Consider the following 22,885-nt stretch of genomic DNA (forward strand, 5'->3'; position numbering starts at 1 on the left):
TGGTGACGTTTTTGAATATGTTCAGGGGGTCAAATTACTGCTCAAAGAGCAGATAGAAAGAAATAAAAATAATAATAAAAAATAAATAATATTTTTAGCAAAAACAATATATCCGATAACATTAGAAACACATATTATACGTTTTTTGAAAGCTCTCGACCTTCCCCACGTCACCGTGGGGTCAATGGCGAATGACGAGCGCTAACGCGCTCGTCATTCGCCATGACGTCGGGGTCCGCCATTGACCTCCCATTGACTTCCATTCATTTTAGCAGTAACAAGTATGGCCCATGCCTGCGGCATGGGGGCTTGGATAGGGCTCGATGCCAGGAGTGTGTTTGGGTACATTAGCGCTTCGCGCTGCGTCAGCGTCAACATTGAGTCAATGGGCTTCGCCCACTGACTCAATGTTGACGCTGACATGCTAGCAACAACAAATATGCAAACCCATGCCTACGGCATGGGTTGCTAGGACACAGGAGTCTGTGCAAGGTCGCGGTGCTGCCACGAAGTTGCGCGCTTCGCGCGCAACTTCGTGAAGACAGTCTGCAACAATGAGTGCTTCGCACTCATCGTTGCGGAAGCAATAGGCCCTACGCCCTGTAGGGGCTCGGGCCTAATAATAATATTTTTTAGCAAAAACAATATATCCGATAACATTAGAAACACATATTATACGTTTTTTGAAAGCTCTCGACTTTCCCCACGTCACCATGGGGTCAATGGCGAATGACGAGCGCTAACGCGCTCGTCATTCGCCATGACGTCGGGGTCCGCCATTGACCTCCCATTGACTTCCATTCATTTTAGCAGTAACAAGTATGGCCCATGCCTGCGGCATGGGGGCTTGGATAGGGCTCGATGCCAGGAGTGTGTTTGGGGACATTAGCGCTTCGCGCTGCGTCAGCGTCAACATTGTGAAGACAGTCTGCAACGATGAGTGCTTCGCACTCATCGTTGCGGAAGCAATAGGGGCTCGGGCCTAATTAAAGCCGCAAGCGTCATCAAACGGCCCTCGCGGGCCGTGCTTCGCACTCGGCCGACCCGGCACTCCCTGTGGGTGGCGCTGACGCGCCACTTGTCCCTTTTTTATTGTGGCTTTGGGCTGCACTTGTCACCAAACAAGTCAAAACACGTGAAGTGCTGATGCACAAAATGCAAAAACATGGGTTTTCCAGGCATCGCCATGGCAACACCGTGCAAAATACAAAGTTGGCACCTAGGACTTTTTTAATGGGGACGACCTGAAGAATCACTGTGCTAAATTTCACATTTCTCAATGAAGCGAATAACTCGTTATAAGACTTTGAAATGTACGAAAATTTGGAAATTTTCCCATTAGGATAACATGGGCGCTCTCGCGCATCGCCATGGCAACCCAGTGAAAAATACGACATGGGTCTCATTGACTTTTTTGATCAGGATGACATGAAGAGTCATGGTGCCAAATTTCACATTATTCCATGAAACTAATAACTAATATTTTTCCCATGACATGCTAGCAACAACAAATATGCAAACCCATGCCTATGGCATGGGTTGCTAGGACACAGGAGTCTGTGCAAGGTCGCGGTGCTGCCACGAAGTTGCGCGCGAAGCGCGCAACTTCGTGAAGACAGTCTGCAACGATGAGTGCTTCGCACTCATCGTTGCAGAAGCAATAGGCCCTACGCCCTGTAGGGGCTCGGGCCTAATAAAAATAATAATGATTTTAGCAAAAACAATATATCCGATAACATTAGAATGACATATTATACGTTTTTTGAAAGCTCTCGACTTTCCCCACGTCACCGTGGGGTCAATGGCGAATGACGTCGGGGTCCGCCATTGACCTCCCATTGACTTCCATTCATTTTAGCAGTAACAAGTATGGCCCATGCCTGCGGCATGAGGGCTTGGATAGGATAGGATTGAGTCGCCCATTGACTCAATGTTGACGCTGACATGCTAGCAAGAACAAATATGCATGTCCCATGCCTACGGCATGGGTTGCTAGGTCACAGGAGTCTGTGTAGGGGGCGATGTGGGACGACTCCTGCTATTCACTCCTGTTGACGCGAAGCGCGCAACTACGTGAAGTCTGCGACGATGTGACAGTCTGCAACGATGAGTGCATGGGCTTCGCCCATGCACTCATCATTGCGGAAGCAATAGGCCCTATGCCCTGTAGGGGCTTGGGCCTAATAAATTAATTAAATAAAATAACTCCAAAACTAGTCAAGTCAATACTACTATGTACTACTGAGTTCAAGTTATTCATACAGTGTTTTGTCTTGTTGAGGTAGCACATTTTTTCCCTTGATGCATGTTACTCATTCTGACATACACACATAAATAACATAATGTACATGTGACATATGGTGTCCAGCTCTGTACCGCAGTCAGCAAATATTAGACCAGGATTTAAACAGGCAACAATGATTCACTACAATACTGTTGGGCATGAACTTGGAAATGTGCAGAATTTCAAACCATCAAACTGTGAAAACAGCATTAAAACAAGAAGATCCAGAAGATAATCTAGGAATTGTAATAGAAGTGCTGTTGCAGAAGTAGTTAAGGTAGCAGTAGTAGTAAAAGAAGTAGTAGAAGCAAGCAAAGCAGTAGTAGTGGTAGCAATAGTAACAGTAGTTGTTGTAATATTAGCAGCAGCAGTAGCAGCAAGGTTTATTTATTTAGCCCTTTTCACAGACAGGTGCTTCACAACATGAAGTCAATATACATAAATCATGTGATGAATAGTAAATATACTCTGGTATTCGAGTGGTCTAAGCTGCAGCATTTAAGTGAGAACTGACTTAACGTGCTTCTCGTTTTTCACCCCCGTTTTACATTATACTACTAGTAGTATTAATATTGGTCACAACATTTGCTTTTTTTTTGCTCAGATTTTTAGTCGTTTTTCCTCTAAATGAGTTATTCAAGGGTTGTAATTACCCTGTAGTAGTATACATTGTGATTTATTTTACAGCCTCTTTTTTAACTATTATTTTACAGAATTGATTATAATGTGATATATTTGTTTTAAATATACTTAAAATAGTAACTTTCCATAGCTACTTTTTCCCCCTATGGTCCCCTATGGATTTAGTTATAATTGTGTGTCGTGTAAGCCTTGCATAATAACTGTATAATCACACATAGGTATTTCTCTCCAAGTCATCTGCAAACAAAAAAGAAACTTTAATGCATACATTTCAGAAATTTAAATAAAAAGTTTTCAAACTGTGTGCTTTTTACATGTTTTCAAATACATTTGTTCTTTTGTGTTGCAGTTGTTGATGAGCAGTGAATCAGCTCAATCAAAAAAGAGGAAGAAGAGAGAATGGATCATCCCTCCATCCAAACTGAAGGAAAACACAGACTATACAGACAAGGAGTACATTGCAAAGGTCTGCCGTATTATTATAATTTGGAGCCATGCACTTTATAACCACTACACCTCAATAAGCTGTAATAAAGCATGAAGAAATATTAGATAATTAATTAATTCAAGGGCCGGTACCCACATTTTATTCCATGTAGTTGGAAAAAATTTACTAGTTCTGCCTTTTATATTTTTAAGATAACAAAAAGCAGATACAGTGCCTTAAAATACATATACTTCTGTAGGTTGGGTAGAAGCATCTTGCCCAAGAACACAATGGAAGTATGTACTGGTCTCTGAGTAGGAATAGAAGCACCAATCTTTGAGTTTGTGGGCAGGCTGTACAGCAAAATTAGGCCCAGCTGTTCCTCTGATTGGTTATACTGCCTATCAATCTTCCTGAAAATTCAGTTCAAGACTTATTTGTCAATAACTGAACCTAGCCAGCATATGAAAGAGCATCCAATAAATTGGAAGATTCAAGATTTCAAAACTGGAAGTAAAAAAGTTCAAGCTTTTTTACACTTGTTCTAAACACCCCATCTTATGCAGATGTGTAGGTATTAGCTTTAGCTTTTTGATTTACAATCTGGTTTTCCCACAATAATCAGTAGCTGCTTGGATGATTTCACTGCCACATGGATCCATGCCATATGTGGGTTTCACAAACAAACTCCACAATTTACAATACTGTGATACAGTGTACCTGTCTGAACCTGCTGTTGTGTCACCATTTTAAATATACACAGAGTCAAGACAAAATCAAGACCTACATTTTTTAACTGCGCAGTCTTGCCTCTGTTTGATATAGGCCAGCAGAATCAAACAATTTAATTACAGCTCAACTATAATGAGTGTGGGAGGCATAAGTTGGCGCTTTGAAGATTGCTGATATTAGAAAAATACAATACATTGCGATCAAAAATGTTTATGGAGATGTGCCTGGAATGTTCCATAGATTAGCTATTGCATTTTTTTTATTTACTAAAAAAAAAAACCTTGATACTCTGAGTCTGACATGTAACTTGCCTCAGTTTGCTAGTCTGCATTGGCATTGCTAAGTTTTATGCCATAATGTGAAATATTTTAGACAAAAAATAACATCTCTAAGCAGGATACAGTTACATAATGCATCTTTAAAGCCTTTTGAACTGTAAAAGCTGCATGTTAAAGTGGCTGTACCTGATTTTGGTCCATGTACTTCCCCACAGATATATTGTAAAAGCAGCTCTTCAGGTCAAAATAGCCAGGGTATCAGAAAGCGCATTGTTAACATGCTAGCTCTAAGCATTACCATAATGGCAAAATTTTGTTTGTTTAGACAGTAAAAAGGTACAGTATAGTAAGTATAGCAACTTCAATAACTTGTTGAGATTGAGTTATTTATTTATTTATTTTTACTATTATTTATTTATTTATTTATTTTCTTATATTCTTTCTCAGTGAAAAACATAAGAGTTTAAATCATACAATTTTTGTTTTATGTGGATATGACCTATAATTAGAAGCAATATTAACCCGTAAACCAACCATCTTTCTTCTTTTGCCCTCAGATCCGCTCTGATAAGGACAAAGATTCAAAGGTGGAGTACTTCCTGACTGGAGCCGGCGCAGACAGACCTCCATTTAACTTGTTTGTGGTGGACCATGAGACCGGCTTTGTGCGGATCACTGCTAAGTTGGACCGGGAAAAGTTCCCCTCCTACAACGTAAGAAATATTTGTTGTTTATTGACCTCAAGATTTATGTCGAGTCAATGATAATAAGTAACATACTCCCTTGGTGGTTTAAATATGGTAATCAAAGGTGGGTAGAGTAGCCAAAAATTGGAGTATCATTACTTTAAAATAATATTACTCAAGTAGAAGTACTAGTAGTGTCCAAGAAATTACTCAAATAAGAGTAAAAAAGTATAGGCAAAACTACTACTCGAGTAACTGAAACAGTAACTGCCATGACGCAACATCTGATTCAAATTTTTAATTAATGTAACTGGAAGGACAAAATTTTCAAAGAATAGACACAAAATTGAGAAAAACTAAATCATATCTATAGGACCGGTGCAAGAAACACACATGTTCAAATCATTTCAAACTGACAACATAAAGCTTTGGTCACTTCTAGACTGTGGGAAGAGTAACCAAAACCTTTACTGAAGTAAGAGCACTTCAATGAAAAAGTAATATCCATCCATACATTTCCTTCCACTTATCCGGGACGGGGTCGCAGGGCAGCAGTCTAAGCAGGGACTCCCAGACTTCCCTCACCCTAGACATGTCCTCTAGCTCCTCCAGTGGGACCCCAAGGTGTCCCCAATATGTCTCTCAGCCGAGAGACATAGTCCCTCCTCTGTGTCATGGGTCTTCCCCAGGGCCTCCTCCCAGTGGGACATGCCCAGAACACCTCCCTAGGAAGGCATCTAGGATGCATCAAGAATAGATGCCCAAGCAGCGGCTGTACTCCGAGCTCCCCCCATGTGACCGAGCTCCTCAACCTATCTCTAAGGGAGCGCCTAACCACCTTGCGGAGGAAAATTAAAATCAATCAATTTCGGCTTTGCAGGATCTTATCTCTGCAAACAGCAGAGACAAGATCCTGTAGTTCCCGAACCAGACCCCTCCAACAGCCTGATTGTGCCTAGAAATTCTGTCCATAAATACAACAGAACCGGTGACAAAGGGTAGCCCTGGCGTAGTCCAACACACACTGGGAACAGGTCTAACTTACTGCCAGGAATGCAGACACAGCTCCTGCTCCAGTCATACAGCGACTGGACAGCCCTTAGCAAAGGCCCCCAAAGGACACCACAAGGAACACGGATGCCTTCTCCAGATCCACACAGTACATGTGTGTACTATGTGGATCTGGAGAAGGCATCCACACAGTACATGTGGACTGGTTGGGCAAACCCGCATGAACCCTCGAGGACCTGATGGAGAGAATAGGGCTGGTCCAGTGTTCCACGACAGGGACAAAAACCACACTGCCCCTCCTGAATCTGAAGTTTACTTTACTGTACTTTATTGCCCCCGAGGGGAGATTATTTTCCACATACACAGAGTACATCTGACATACAGACAGATAAACACCAAACATCACAGTTACATAGACACATTACAAAAACAGACATTATGCCTCAGGGGGGCCTGTTGTTTAAAAAGGCAATGGCTGCTGCGATCAGGCTTCTGCCGAACTGTGCCCTCCTGCACCTGATCGCCCTGTACATCCGTCCTGAGGGCAGAGGGATTAGATGGTCCTGGAGGGGGTGAGTGGAGTCCTGTATTATGGAGAGTGCAAAGCGTCCAATAGCCCGATTATTTAGATCTGTGAGATTGGGTGTGGGAAGTCCTATGATTTTAGCAGCTGTGTGTGTTACTTTAATGAGTTTGGTCCGGTTTTTAACAGTAAACATGTTATAGAAGCAGGTGGAACAGTACAGTAGGATGGGCTGAATGATGGATTTATACAACAGTAATAGCAGGTGTGGAGAAACATGAGTTTTCTTATTACTGATAGTCTTTGTTGACTTCTTTTATGAATGTCCGTGATGTGATGTTCAAATGTAAGTGTGTTGTCAATTGTGACGCCAAGATACTTAAAACTGTCCACTGTCTCTACTGTTTGATTGTTGATGATGATGGATTGCTGTGATTGGGGGGGGGGGGAGGTTGAAGATCAGTTCCTTTGTTTTACTGACGTTGAGGTGCAGATGGTTATCAGTGCACCACTGGGTGAAGTGGGTGAGTGTGTCCATGTAATCCAAGACAGAGGTGTTGTCACTGAGCAGGGCCAGGACAGCAGTGTCGTCGGAGTATTTCAGATATGTGATGTTTGAGGATGGGCTTGTATTGTCGTTTGTGTATAGTGTGTAGAGAAAAGGGTAAAGCACACATCCCTGTGGTGCGCCGGTGTTTATGGTGAGGGCAGAGGATGTGGTCAGGCCTAGCCGTACTACCTGCTGTTGCTCAGGAAGTTGTAGATGAGATGAATGAATCTGGTGGAAATGTTGAGTTGTTGCAGTTTTTGGATCATCAGGTGCCTCTGGATGGATTTGAAGGCTGAGCTGAAGTCCACGAAGAGTATCCGGCAAAGTGTCCAGGAGAATCCAGGTGCTGGAGGAGGAGATGCAGCAGACAGGCTACAGCATCCTCTGTGCCTCTTCTGGCCTTATGAGCAAACTGCAGTGGGTCGAGTTGTGGATTGACAACTGGAAGGATGATGTTTAGCAGTAGCTTCTCCAGGCACTTCATTATAATGTAGGTGAGTGCCACAGGGCGGTAGTGATTGAACTCTGTGGGCCTGGGCCTCTTCGGAATGGGGATTATTGTTGACATTTTCCAGATGGGCGGGATGGTGGCAGTGAAGAAGACCTCTTTAAACAGAGAATGAAGAACAGGGGACATTTCTTGTGCACAGCTCTTTAGCACCTTTGCTGAGATGCCACCAGGGCCAGGGGCCTTTCCCAGCTTGCACCTGCTTAGCTGCAACCTCACATCCTCTTCTGTGAAGGGGAGTGGTTCCTCCTGTTCCGTTGGAGAAAGTGCTCTCAGAAGCCTCTCACATTCACCTGAATAGTCCACACTATCAAAACGAGCATAAAAATCATTGAGTTCCCCTACAAATTGTACTAGGTCCATCACTGTTACCGCACTTGATTTGGCGTTGCATCCTGCTAGTATACATACTTTATGGAATGCCTGTTTTGTGTTCATACTGGAGAACTCACTTTTGAGTCTTTCCTTATATTTCAGTTTTGCCTTCAGTACAGCATTTTTCATCCCACGATTTGCCAATTTCAAATCCAACCAAATTATTATCCTTAAAAGCTTTGTGTTTCTTTTTCAGACTTTGTTTAAATTAAGGGGTAATCCAGGGATTGATGTTTGGGAATTTCCTAATTAACTTAACAGGAATGCAGGTACTGACGTAAAAATGTATATAGTCCGTAATCACCGAGGTCCTCTCATCAATGTCCCCCTGGAATACCTCCCAGTCTGTGCAGGCCAGCGAACCCTGAAGACATGCAGTGGCCTCCTCCGACCACTGTGGCGCGCTGTAACACTCTGGGTGGTGCCTTTTCAGTTGTCTGTACAGCGGAAGTAGTGAGACGATGTTGTGATCAGTGCTGCCGAGCGGTGGATAAGAGCGAGCACGGAAAGCATCGGCAATATTGCCATAACACAAGTCCAGAATGTTTGCCCACCTTGTTGGAATGTCCACATACTGTTGGAAAGATGGTAAAACACTGTTCAGTCGACAGTTGTTGAAATCCCCCATAATAAACAGCGGAGCGCCAGGATACTTAGCTAGCATGTCATTTGTCATTAGCTTCCCCGGCTATCAGCTCTGCTGCTGTGTTGCTGTTCGCACTGGCAGGGATGTAGACACAGCTGATCACAACAGTAGGGAATTCCCTGGGCAGGTAGAAAGGACGGAGGGACACAGTCAGTATTTCCCGGTCAGGTGTACATGACTTGTTATGGACTTTGATGTTTGTGCACCATTTATTATTGATGTATACGCATACACCGCCGCCGCATTTCTTCCCCGCCTGCTCAGTTCGGTCTGATCGGAGTATTGTAAAGTTATCCAAACCAACATCAGAGTCAGCGATTGACATGTCCAGCCAGGTTTCTGTGAGGGCGATGATACAAATGTCCCTGAAGGCCCTTTCTAGCTGGCACCGAGCGTGCAGAAGATCCATTTTATTACGAAGTGAGCGGACATTCAATAGAATGATGGATGGAAGAGGGGGCTTGAAAGGACATCTCTGAATCCTACTGCAAACACCCCCACGTCTCCCCTGTTTCCTTTGGCAAAATTACCGTGGGCTTGATATTGCACAGTGGAGAGGATCGGTAACCTGTTGCCGCTTTCAGTCAGCATGCAGTGCTGTCACATATCAACCATGTCAGTAACAAAATGGTGATTATTACGGCCTTTCCCGGGTGGATCATCTTTTCACCTGAGTGCATCTCAACATTGAAAAACAAACACCAACAAAAACAAATAAACAAGTCAGATGGTGCTCAGGTAGTGCTGTCGCAGCGGAGCATACACCACTCTATATGACTATTGGCCATATTCGGGAGAAGAAAAGTAATAGCCAAGTAGGAGTAAATGTAAGCTGCTAGAAAAGTACTCTCAAAAGTACAATTTATTTAAAAAAACTGACTCAAGTAAATGTCACTGAGTACTACCCACTGATGGCAGTATGACAAAATAATAATGGAACTTTTGCAAACTGGTGTTGGTTATATATTATCTGGCAACCCATAACGAGAAGCCCTTACTACTTTCTGATTGGATTGCTATTTCTTCGGTTGTTATCACGGAAATCCAGCATGTTTGAAGGAAAATGTCTAAACTAAATAAAAAGAGAGCCCAAACAACAATTTATCACACTCTAGCATCAAAATACTTGATGACACGGCCCTGTGATTTGTTGGTAAGCTATCAGTAAAATCAATATTGATGTTCATTTGTGTTGCAGCTGACAGGGATGGCTAAGTTTGTGAATGGCAGCATTGCCGAGGATGACATACCACTCACAGTCACGGTCCTGGATGAAAACGACAACCATCCGTATTTTGAGCTACACACGGGAAACATCTCAGAAGCTAGTGAAAAGGGTAGGTACATTAAATGTAAAGTTTGTCAGTGGTTATTTCTACAAATTATCTGTTACCAATGAATTCTGTGTATTAGGGTGACCAGACCACTTTTAAGAATTACTTCAAACTTTTGAAGTGATGTCATACTAACATTCCTTGTGGCTAACTGAAGGCAGTGCTTTGTCTAAAACTCTGTCCAGTCTCAACTTGATTTGACTCTTGACTCTGCAAGAACTTCTTTAACCAACTCTTGCCCAGAATTCCCTACGTTTTCTGGAAACTGTTTTAACTTTGTACCTTTTACTGTTCATGAAGTGCATAAAGCTCTAAAGGTTTTGGATCATAGAAAACCTCCTGGACCAGACTTGATGGAACCTTATTTTTTGAAGATGGCAGCGGATTTTATTGCAGAACCACTCTCAATTATTTTTAATCTTTCAATCAAAACCAAAGAAATTCCATCGGTTTGGAAATCAGCTTTTGTTCTGTCTTTATTAAAAGGAGGTGATCCATCGGTGCTGACTAATTATAGGCCAATATCAAATCTGTGTGTTTTATCCAAAATTCTGGAATCTCTAGTTTGTGACCAGTTGAAAGTTTTGCACTGTAATGATATAGTTTCCAAATTTCAGTCAGGCTTCAGGAAAAAACACAATACTGACACCGATACTATGAAAGTGATAAATGAAATTATTGTGGCACTGGATAAGAAACAGTACTGTGCGTCACTCTTTATTGACCTCTCAAAAGCTTTTGACACCGTTGATCATGCTGTCTTAAAAAACAGACTACTCAGCCTTGGATTGTCAGAGCATGCAGTAGCGTGGTTCTCAAATTACCTGAATGACAGAATCCAACGCATTAAACATGAAGGTTTTTGTTCTAAATTTGTTACTGTCCACAAGGAGGTGCCACAGGGCTCAGTTTTGGGTCCCCTTCTGTTTATTTTGTACATCAATGACTTGGGTCAAAATGTCTCTGACACAAATTTGCATTTTTATGCTGATGACACAGTTATTTACTGTTATGGATCATCGCTTGCTCAGGCCATTGAAACCCTACAGAAAGCTTTTGTTGCTCTTCAGCACTCACTTATTCAGCTAAAACTAGTTCTCAATGCTGACAAAACTAGGCTAATGTTGTTTTCAAACTCTAAGAAGGTCCCTGAGCCTATTCCAGTGGTGTCCACCCTTGAAGGAAATGTCATAGAGGTGGTTCATGAATATAAATACCTTGGTGTCTGGATTGATGACTCCCTAACCTTTAAACCACACATAGAAAAACTTGTAAAGAAACTGAGACTTAAACTTGTTTTTTTCTTCCGCAATAAACAGTGCTTTTCTTTTGCAGTAAAAAGGCGTCTTGTCACTGCAACCTTTTTATCTGTGCTAGATTATGGTGACATTCTGTATATGAATGCTTCTTCTTCATGTCTTCATGTCTAATGTTGGACACAATAGATCATGCTTCCCTGAGGTTTATTACGAACTGTAGATCTATGACCCATCACTGTGACTTGTACTGAAGAGTAGAATGGCCTTCTCTGGCCACTAGAAGGCAGGGGCATTGGTACACTTTTATTTACAAAGCTATACTTGGATTGCTGAAAAATAGTGGCTCTTACTCCTTGCTATCAAATGATCAGTTGTGGCTGTCTGTTCCTTTTGCACAGAGCTGGGGAAGAAAGCCTTTGTTCACTCTGCAACTTTTACTTGGAACTTATTGCAGAAAGACTGGAAATTGACTGAACTGTTGTAATTGCTGCAATTTTAACATTGTTTGTTTGTATGTACTTGTTTTGAAATGTGCTGCCTCTTGGCCAGGACTCCCTTGAAAAAGAGGTTTTTAATCTCAATGGGACCTTCCTGGTTAAATAAAGGTTAAATAAAAAATAATAATAATAATAATAAAATTCTAACACAGTCTGCCATAATGAGAATTGACAAGAATAATGACAATGAAGATTACAGACACAATTTATTTTGGTTGAAAATCTGGACCATGAACTCATGATCACAGGCCCCAAAAATGTAGTTGATCAGTTTTCAAAGAAGTGCTTATTAATACTTTGCAGCTGATGTCATCCATATTCCCTGGGGGTGTGATGCTAACTCAATGTACTACTCAATCTAAATCTCTGTGACTAAAGTTAGATTTTAATCTCAGTTTTGTTTTAAGACAATCTTAATTTACAATGAGTTAATTGAAACTTACAGTGACTTAATTGAAACTGCAACAGGTGAGTTGATTTGTGTTCTTAAACAAGTCTCTCACATATAAAATTACAGTCACAAGTTAGCTAACATTAGCCAACAGTTTTTCATTTATTCTCTCTCAACTTATTTGTTGAACCTCAAACACCTAAACAGTACCATGAATGCTCGTTTTGATTTAAACAATACATTTTCAGGCTCCCAAAAATGTGTTGTTTAAACCATGGTAACTGAACATTCCACCATAGAGATACATGTAGAACAGCCTAAGTGTGTTGTTACTGCAAAGTATCAATATTGAGTCACTATAACCACCTTAAAGTGATGAAACCAAAAACTATTGGTTAGAATAATTTTTCTAAGAATGCAGGACATCATACAGGACACCAGCCTCCATAGTAAAGTGTTTGTCTGTCACAGGGACATTGGTTATGAAAGTTCAGGGTAAAGATGATGATGAGCCGGGGACCATAAACTCCGAACTGCACTACTCCATTATCAGCCAGAAGCCAGAAGGGGAGCTCATGTTCACCATCGATGAGAAGACTGGGGAACTGAGAGTCAAAGAGCCCACACTGGATAGAGAGGTTAGGTCCTTGAAAAAAATGAAATAAAACTCAATTTTCAATTTAATGGGCTGGGTGATATGGTGAAAAAAATCTTACTGAGTCCTGATTCCTGTGATAATCTGCCATTTTGTTGATATTATATATTCAGTACATTTCTGTTGTGATCTTTGCTCAAACACAGACATTCAGTCTCTGTCATACTCTGAGTGAGTGACAGGAAGATTTAACCTTAAGAGAGAAGTATGAACTATCAGAAGTAATAGGTTTCCTCTCAAAATGATACCATAACAAAAATAATCGTGATAGTAAGAACCAAGCTGAAGGAGTCCTGGGTACAATACGGCATTGGAAAATTTCCCATTACCAGATATTAGCAAAAAATCACAACAATTTACAGTTTATCTTGCAAAAATATATCAACAACAAGAGGAAATGGTTTAGTATAGAAAAGTTTGCGTTGACAGATTTTGAACTAGGATCTTTGTCAGGAGTACCTAGAAGGAGGATAAAGCTATTGTGTATTATGTATTGTTTTTCTTTTTAAATTGATGCACACATTACTGTAATTCAAGGTATTATTAAAGCTGTGTCCATTTCTTAGACCTATGAATTTTACAAGCTGGTGATCCAGGTCAGGGACATGGGAGGGGGTCCAGATGGACTCACAGGCACTGGCACAGTGGAGATCAAGATCCTAGACATCAATGACAACGTCCCCACTCTGGAGAAGTCTGGGGTAGGGTATTTTTTAAGTTCTCATTAATTCATCCCAAACCTCATTTTCAAAGCCTGATCTTATCTCAGAAGCTAAGAAAGGCTGGGTCTATTTAGAATTTTGATGGGAGACGATTGGGTGCCAAAGTGGGGCACCAGTGGCAAAACTGTTGTTGTGTCTTTAGGCAAGACACTTCACCCACTTTGCCTAGCTTGAATGTGTTGTGTACATGAGTGTTGGTGTTAGTCAGGAGAGCTGATGGTGCAGATTGGCAGCCTTGCTTCAGTCAGTCTGACCCACGGCAGCTGTGGCTACAGTAGAAGCTTGCCACCACTGAAAGAGAAGTTAATAAAGTCAGTTTAAAATGTTATGCATTATTTTGATTGTCTGGAATGTAAAAAGCCTTGAATGATGCATATGCTCTTGCAGTTTATATAGGGGTAAATAAGTATTAAAGGGCAGCAATAGTTTAGTTGGTTGAGCCCAACTAACTAAATAATCAACATTGCTTAGGTTAAGGTTTTGGTTGAGGTTAGATACAGTAAGTACTAATTATGCTTGAGATCATATCAGTCTCCAAAAACAGCTAAATATTCGCATTGTGTTTGCAGTATACCGGGTCGGTGGATGAGAACGTCCAGGATGTGGAGGTGATGAGGATTAAAGCCAAAGACCTGGACCTGGAGCACACTGACAACTGGCTTGCAGTCTTCCACATTGTCAAGGGTAATGAGGACAAACTCTTCTCCATAGAAACTGACAAGGAGACCAATGAAGGCATCCTCAAACTCATCAAGGTCAGAGCTGGTTTAACCTCAAGTTCAATCATGCTTTAGTGAAATGTTAAGATCCTTGGAGGAACACTATGAGGTTTTCTATTGAAGGGTCTGTCACCTGCTTGACCGATTGTGGAGATGTTATTGCTTTGCCTGGAATGTTGCACAGTATTGTTTTTAACTTATTAACCATACATTTTTTTTTGTTTTAATTAGGCCCGAGCCTGGGACTACGTCCCGGCAAGGGACTCATTAAAACCGCGTCCGGAGCATGGAAAATGGCAAAAATCAAGTAGTAAACATGCCCCGACATGGCAGTGAGTGGTGTCAAAAATTAGAACTCGACAAGCTCTAATTGGCACAAAAGACCCCGAGAAAAAATAATGAAAGACGCCACCTCAAACATTGATTTTCATGGGGCCAATGGGAGCCCGACTCGGAAAAAAGTCAACGTAAAAATCTGAAACTCACATCAAAAAATAGAACATGTCAGGACATGACAAAAATGATATTGTGGCCCCGCCCTAAAATGTACAGGAAGTCGGCCATTATGGATCAAACCCGGGAATGACAAAAGTGCACACCCTCGCATTCAGGACATTTTCTCGCACAATTTTCATCACAAACACTTCAAATTTGGCCAAATCCCACTAAACCCATGTGTGATTAAAGATCATCAATTACATTTTGATTATGACTTTGGGTGTGGTCAGGGTGAATTTTCAACAAAATGGCAATTTTTGGAAAATTTCAATAAAATATTTCTCTTTCGCACATTTTTTGTTGGGAAAACGCTAATACAGCGTTTATGCACATTGGTGAGCAGAACGCAATTATATGGAAGTCAAGGCACTCTCTCACAAAATGGCTCTCTAGCGCCCTCTTCAAATTTCATTTTCAAAAATTCGTAGAAGACAATCGATTTGTCGTAGACTTCTGAAAAAATTCACAGGGGCCTTATTTGTGATGGGGCACAATGTGAGAAAGTCACATGACTGTAGCTGTTATGGTTTAGGAGAAAAATAATGGGTGGAAAATGTGTTTCCATTATTAGGCCCGAGCCTGGGACTCCGTCCCGCCGAGGGACTCATTAAAACCGCGTCCGGAGCGTGGAAGATGACAAAAATCAAGTTGTAAACACGCCCCAACATGGCAGTGAGTGGTGTCAAAAATTAGAACTCGATGAGCTCTAATTGTCACAAAAGACCCCGAGAAAAAATAACGAAAGACGACTCGGTAGCGCCACCTCAAACTTTGATTTTCATGGGGCCAATGGGAGCCCGACTCGGAAAAAAGTTGACGTAAAAATCCAACACTCACATCAAAAAATAGTACATGTCGGGACATGACAAAAATGATATTATGGCCGCGCCCTAAAATGTACAGGAAGTCGGCCATATTGGATTAAACCCGGGAACGACAAAAGTGCACACCCTCGCATTCAGGACATCTACTCGCATAGTTTTCATCACAAACACTTCAAATTTGGTCAAATCCCACTAAGCCCATGTGTGATTAAAGATTATCAATTACATTTTGATTATGACTTTGGGTGTGGTCATGGTGAATTTTCTACAAAATCGCAAATTTTGGAATATTTCAAAAAAATATTTCTCTTTCACACATTTTTTGTGGGAAAAATGCTAATACAGCATTTATGTACATTGGTGAGCTGAACGCAATGATATGCAAATCAAGGCACTCTCTCATAAATTTACTCTCTACGCCCTCTTCAAATTTCATTTTCAAAAATTTGTCGAAGACAATCAATTTGTAGTGGACGTGTGAAAAAATTCACAGGGGCCTTATTTCTGATGGGGCACAATGTGAGAAAGTCATATGACGGTAGCTGTTATGGTTTAGGAGAAAATAATGTGTGGAAAATGCGTTTACATTATTATTATCATTCTTGGAGGATTGAAGTCATTTTTGACCCCCTGAACGTTAACGAAAAGTCAATTTTATTGGACCCAAAATTCAAGGTTGGTGAAAAATTTATTATTTTGCTATTAAAAAAAAATGAATGTTTCAAAATGACTCAATAGCGTCACCTCAAAATTCAAAATACATTGCGTCAATGAGAGACCTTTTTATCGTAGACAAATGAAATTTGGTAAAAACATAGAACATGTCAAGACAAGTAAAAAATTATATTATGTAACACTAAACCCTACAGGAAGTCAGCCATTGTGGGCAGAACCCCTTTTTTCTCAAATTTTTCCTCTCACACTTGGATTTTTTGCGCCTTGGATTTTCATTCAAGAAACTTGCAAATTGGTCAAAATGAACTAGACACATGTGGGATTATAGGAAACTGTCTTGGATTTTTCTACATCATAAAATGTGGGTGTGGCCAGCCTGCAAAGAAAAAAAAGACATTTTTTGAAGTTTTTAATTGTGTGTAACTCAAACATGCAGTTTCCTATTTTTCGGCATTAATATACATTTTGTTCAAAATCTTGATCTGAGTGCATAGATATGCAATTTACACATATCAAATATTACATTGCTCCACAGCGCCCCCTTGAAATTTTTAAATGGCACGTAAAAAAATTACTTTATCACAAACATTTGAAATTTGGCATGGACATCCCAATTCTGATACTGAACAAAAAAGTCAATGACACCATACCTCTATTTTGAAAGGTGTTGCCATGGCAACATCTGACATTTATCATTGAAATACATGGTTTTGGTCAACAAGGATTAAAAAAAATTACTGTGTCATAGACCATTTAAATTTGGTACATACATTCCTCTCATCATACTGAACAAAAAAGCCAAAGAAGACATACTTCTATTTCCAACTGTGCAGGCGTGACAGTGTCATAAATGCTCCCATTGGAATGAATGGAGTAGTATTACTCAGTCACTGATTTTGGGAGGAGGAGCGATGTAAGCTAACGAAACGAAAGGCAGGATCTCCACGGTGGCGTGTACCCCGCGGTCGTAAGGGGTGGCGAGGGCCTTTATCACTGCTTGCAGTTTTAATTTTACCTGTTATTGCTAAAATGTATAGATAAACATGCGTTCATACTGTGAGCGGGCTTGCCCCTCCACGGATCTCACCCGTAACTTCTGAAGGTGGCATCACCAGCCTATCTTCATGAAGCTGGACGCATTCATGTCATATCATGTTCAACACTCAATACCAATTTTAATATCTTAATGATAAAGGACAAAAGCACACAAGACAATAGAATAAAATGTAAATTTAAATTTAAGTTACCGTGTGGTGTTGATAGAGTTCAAGATTATTCTAAAAATGTTTAAGAAAGGTAAAATTTTCTCTTGTTAATGGTACTTTGTCAGTATTGATTATCTATTTTTGATTCTGGTTTTAGTATTAATTTCTGATACCTCTGACAACCCTAATACTTACACTTTATTCTCTTTGTCACCAGCCTGTGGATTTTGAAGAAGTCCAGAATCTGGATTTGGATCTGCTGATTGAGAATGTGGCTCCGTTTGTAGTAGGAAGTGCTGTCCTGATGGATGTGGATGTGAAGGTCGGAGAGGGCGGTGGGGCCGGCGTGGGTGCAGGACTTGGAGCGGACCTGGGTCTAGACATGGGTGTCGGAATGGACTTAGGGTTAGACATGGGACTACATGCTGGAGTAGATGCCGGGTTAGATGCTGACTTGGGCGCCGACTTGGAAGCCGACCTGGATGCGGACTTGGATGCTGAGCTTGACCCCGATCTGGGTGTAGATCTGGGGTTAGATGTTGGACCTCACCCGGAGCTTGGGGTTGTTCTTCATCCTGGAGGAAAACCAGGACCAGGAGGAGGACCAGCAGCAGGGCCAGCAGGCGGAGCAGCTGGACCAGGCCTCGGAGCAGGTGTTGGTGTCGGACTGCATCCTGAAGGTCATTTGGGACCTTTAGGACCTGGCAAGAAACCAAGGCCAAAGAAAAAAAGACCTAAGAAGAAACCAAGCTATCCCATCCACATTTCAGTAAACAATATGCCAGAGGGACCAGAGTTTGTGCCGGAGACCAAAGATGTGCCAGTTTCAGAGGATCCTGATAAAAGCATAGACGATGTTATCACAACATACGCTGCCATTGATCCTGACACTGGAGAGATTGCAGAAGATGTCAAGTGGGTACCACAAACTCAGCACATATGAGAATGATTCAGGAGTCTTTTGTCATTGAATGCCTGATGTTTCCTTGTAAATTTTCCTTACAGTTAATTGCCTAGAAGGTACGATGTAATTTAGGACTGGGATGGCTAATCAACTACGAAAAATAATATTTTCATAGTTTGACCATTGTAAACATAAAATTAATACAAAAATACATTGTTTTTTTGTAATAAAGACATTGGTTTTGTTAAATCAAAATGTCAAAAAAGAATGAACAATTTCAGGTTTTGCAACAATAATACACTTTTTACATAAACATAATGTTTCAGTGTACAATAGACTGGACACAGCCACATTTCATCTTTGGTTGGAGAGGTAATGTACTATTACATTCACTGCCATGTTTATTGTTTTGCAGTTACGCCAAAGCTTTTGATCCAGACAACTGGATTACTATAGACGAAGATACAGCAGAGATACGACTAAACAAAGTTCCGGACCGAGAGTCGCCATTCGTGATCAACGGCACATACATTGCCAAGATCCTGGCCATCACAAAAGGTAACGAGCAGCAAAATAATACATAACATTTTTTATTTATTTTTTTCAAGATTGTTTGATTATATTACCACTTGTAAAGAAAAACTGTACACCTCAGCTTTATGATTTTTTAAATTATTTTTTTTTCCTTTTGTCAAATGTGTTTATACAGTACATGTTGAGATAAGAGCAGTGATGTGTAAGTTTTACTGTACTTGCATTTGACAGAAGCAGTTTGATGACTCAGTCCAGGTGTGGATCTGGACAATGTCAAGGTTTTGGATGAAATAACATGTGAACTGCATTCATGAGAAAAAGGGAGGAGGTTCAGGACTTCACTAGTAAATACAAATGCACCACTGAAGGCAAATACTTAAATTAAATTTTTGTTTTGTTTTTTGTTTATGAAAATAAAGTCTGCATAAAATACAAATTTTTCACCTCAAACCTTTTACATCACATCATTAGTTTTGACTACCATGTGACATAGTAATTCATTCTTTGCTAGAGAACTTGTTCATCTACTGAGCACATAACAAGCATTCACCACTGACAACATTCAGCTTGCTTCTGTTATACAAATATACATATATACATATATATATATACATATATATATATATATATATATATATATATATATATATATATATATATATATATATATATAATGTATATTCATCCCCCTGGCACTTTTTCAAATTTAAATATTGAAATTCAAATGAATGAATGAATGAAGTTTATTTGAGCAGGTATAAGAAAGAAAGTAAACGATCACAAACAATTACATTTATCATATAAGATTTGCACAGAGCTCAAAAGGAGTAAGCAGAACTAAATACTTATTAGCTTACCCTCCTACTTTATCTACAACAAAAGCAACACAGCAGTTCATTACTGACAGAAGCATAAAAAATTAAAAAAACATAATAATAAGAATGAAAATTCCTCATACCAACAATAGATGCACCAGATGCTTGTACCATTTCTTAATTCACCTTGTGTCATGTGTACATGTCAATCTTAATTCATCCATACACACCTCGTGTGCGTGTGCATGCTTGTATTATGTGTAAAGTGTACGAGTCAGTCTTAATCCATGCACATGCCCATATACACCACGTGTGTGTGCGCATGCGCATACATGTGTTATGTGTGCGTGTCAGTCTTAATCCATACACGTGCCCATACACACCATGCGTGCATGTGCACGTTCATGCATATGTTATATGTATGTGTCTGTCTGTGTACATAGATGCACACAGATTTAGCCCAGCCAGAATGAACATGATAGTACACTAGGAGTGTACGGTAACAGTAAGAGAAACCTGATAAAAATGTACATTACAGAAGTTGTTACTAAACCATAGGTGAGTATCCATAGTTTTGACTATGATATGCTTTTTCATCCAACATACATTTGGATTTCCTCAAAACTGCAATAGATTTAGCTTTTTTTTATTTTTCAGACAAGTAAACTGTGTCTTCCATAGTTTATGGTCAAGGATAACCCCAAGGAAATTATGTTCATCAACTGAAATTCAAATTTAAATATTTTTTCATTTGCATTTTATGTGAATAAGCAACACAAAATGGTACATGTGACGTAGAAAGAAAGTTATACATCATTTCCAGATAAAAAAAAATAAAAAATACAAAACCAAAAAGTGCAGTGTGCAAAAGTAAAGACCCCTAAGTCAATACTTTGTGGAACTGCCTTTTGGTGCAATTACAGCTGCTAGTCTTTTCGAGTATGTCTCCACCAGCTTTGCACACCTACAGACTAAAATTTTTGCCCATTCTTCTTCGCAAAACAGTTCAAGCTCTGCCAGATTTGATGGACACCATTTGTGAACTGCAGTTTTCAGATCTTGCCACGGATTCTCAGTTGGATTTAGGTCCAGACTTTGACTGGGCCATTCTAACACGTGAATATGTTTTGCTTTAAACCAGTCCATTGCTGCTTTGTGTCATGATGCCTCTAGAATCTGTCTCCCTGTGTGCCTTCCCCTCCCTCTCCTGTCTGAGCCTGGAGCTGGGCGGAGTTCCCGGCTCCTCCCGCGCGCACCTGGAGCGCATCAGCGCAATTACCTCCACCGGCTGCGGAGCATATGAGGAGCTGGGACTAGACACTCGGTGCGAGATCGTCTGAGTTTCCTCACCCTGTCTGTCCTGTCGTTGTCTGCGGGATCCTACGTGTGTCTTCGCCTCCTCTCCTGTCTTGGTCTCCGGCTTGTTTCCCATCACCTGCCCTGGCTCCCGCTTGCTGGATTACTCCTGCTCAGTCCTTCTCACCGTTACGACAATTTGGTTTTATGTTTAGGATCGTTGTCCTGCTGGAAGGTGAACCTCCGCCCCAGTCTCAAGTCTTTAATAGACTCCAACAGGTTTTCTTCTAAGATTGTCCTGTATTTAGCTCCATCCATCTTCCCATCAACTCTGACTAGCTTTCCTGTTCCAGCTGAAGAAAAGCACCCCCACAGCATGATGCTGCGACCACTGTGTTTGACCGTGGGAATGGTGTGTTCAGAGTGATGTGCAGTGTTAGTTTTTCTCCACACATAGCATTTTGTTTTTAAGCCAAAAAGTTTGATTTTGGTCTCATCAGACCAGAGCACCTTCTGCCACTTGTTTGCTGTGTCCTCCAAATGACTTCTGCAGCTCTTCCACAGTCACCATGGGCCTCCTGGCTGCGTCTCTGATGAGTGCTCTTCTTGTTTGTTCTGTAAGTTTTGGTGGTCGGCCATGTCTGGGTAAGTTTGCAGCTGTGCCATACTCTTTCCATTTCTGTATGCTGTCTTGAACAGTGCTCTTGGAGATGTTCCAACATCTCTTTTTAGATCCAATCACCGCTTTAAACTTCGCCCACAACTTTTTCTCTGACCTGTTTGGTGTGCTCCTTTGACTTCATTTTGTGGTTTGCTCCCCACCACTCTCGTAACAAACTTCTGTGGCCTTCACAGCACAGCTACATATACTGAGACAAGATTACACACAGGTGAACTGTTTTTAGTCATTGGGTCAACATTCAGTTTTTTCCAAAATCATCAGGCAACTTCTACAAACAATTGATTGCATTCAGAAAAGGGGGATGAATACTTTTGCACACTGCACTTTTACGTTTTTTATAAATTCTTTTTTTTTTTTTATTGGAAATCTTGTAAAAGATTTCCTTTCACTTCACTCTTGTGTGCCATTTTGTGTTGCTCATTCACATAAAATGTTACAAAAAAAAAAAGTATTTAAAAAAGAAAAAAGTTCCAGGGGGATGAATAATTTTGCAAGCCACTGTACATACATACATACATTAAACATAAACATTAAGTGCATATCTAATAAAGTATAATCTTTTTTTTTTTTTTTTTTTTCCATCAGACATGCCTTCAAAGACTGCAACAGGAACTATAGCAATTAAAGTAACAGATTCCAATGATCATTGTCCCAAACTCGACACAGTGTCCGAGTCCATTTGCGCTGACGCAAAGACTGTCTATGTTTCTGCAACTGATGGTGACGTGGACCCCAATGGACCTCCCTTCACCTTCCAAATTGTCACTGAAAACACACGCGGCCTGTGGGAGGTGGAAATCTTATCTGGTATGTACAGAACAATAAAAATATTAATTAATGGCTGTGATTGACTTAAATGTTTATATATTTATGAATTACACCTATATTAATGCCGACAAGCATTCTCAAGGTGGGCATTCTCAAGGCCACCATGAGAATGCTTCTCTGGGAACCAGAATAGGCACTTGTTCAATACTTTATGAAAATGTGAGTGTGGTCACCAGTGAATCTCCATGTTTTTTGATGGGTCTAATTGACAGGTAGATTAGTATCAAAACAAATATGACTGCTTGTGAAGAAAAAAAGAAAGGAAAAAAATTATCACAAGGGACTGAAAAGCACTGGAGATTGCTGCTGAATCAATGAGCAAAGCACTAAACTCTGTTAATCTGAGTGTAGTGTCGTCAATATAACACTGAGCTAAACCACGGGA

General features: G+C 40.6%; 1 protein-coding gene across 4 annotated transcripts in view; it reads left to right on the top strand.

Moving 5' to 3' along the window:
- The window catches only part of LOC117394136 (uncharacterized), a 137,726-nt gene that overhangs the window by 101,281 nt on the left and 13,560 nt on the right, over nt 1-22,885 (top strand). For all 4 annotated transcript variants that reach the window (XM_055221235.1, XM_055221237.1, XM_055221234.1 and 1 more), the window contains exons 2-10: nt 3,276-3,392; nt 4,921-5,076; nt 9,861-9,999; nt 12,615-12,781; nt 13,365-13,499; nt 14,090-14,275; nt 17,659-18,356; nt 18,761-18,903; nt 22,258-22,479. In XM_055221235.1, the coding sequence (XP_055077210.1) occupies nt 3,276-3,392; nt 4,921-5,076; nt 9,861-9,999; nt 12,615-12,781; nt 13,365-13,499; nt 14,090-14,275; nt 17,659-18,356; nt 18,761-18,903; nt 22,258-22,479 (1,963 nt within the window). The remainder of the gene's footprint in view (nt 1-3,275; nt 3,393-4,920; nt 5,077-9,860; nt 10,000-12,614; nt 12,782-13,364; nt 13,500-14,089; nt 14,276-17,658; nt 18,357-18,760; nt 18,904-22,257; nt 22,480-22,885) is intronic.

This window comes from Periophthalmus magnuspinnatus, chromosome 4 (assembly GCF_009829125.3).
Source record: "Periophthalmus magnuspinnatus isolate fPerMag1 chromosome 4, fPerMag1.2.pri, whole genome shotgun sequence".
Classification (NCBI taxonomy): Eukaryota; Metazoa; Chordata; class Actinopteri; order Gobiiformes; family Gobiidae; genus Periophthalmus; species Periophthalmus magnuspinnatus.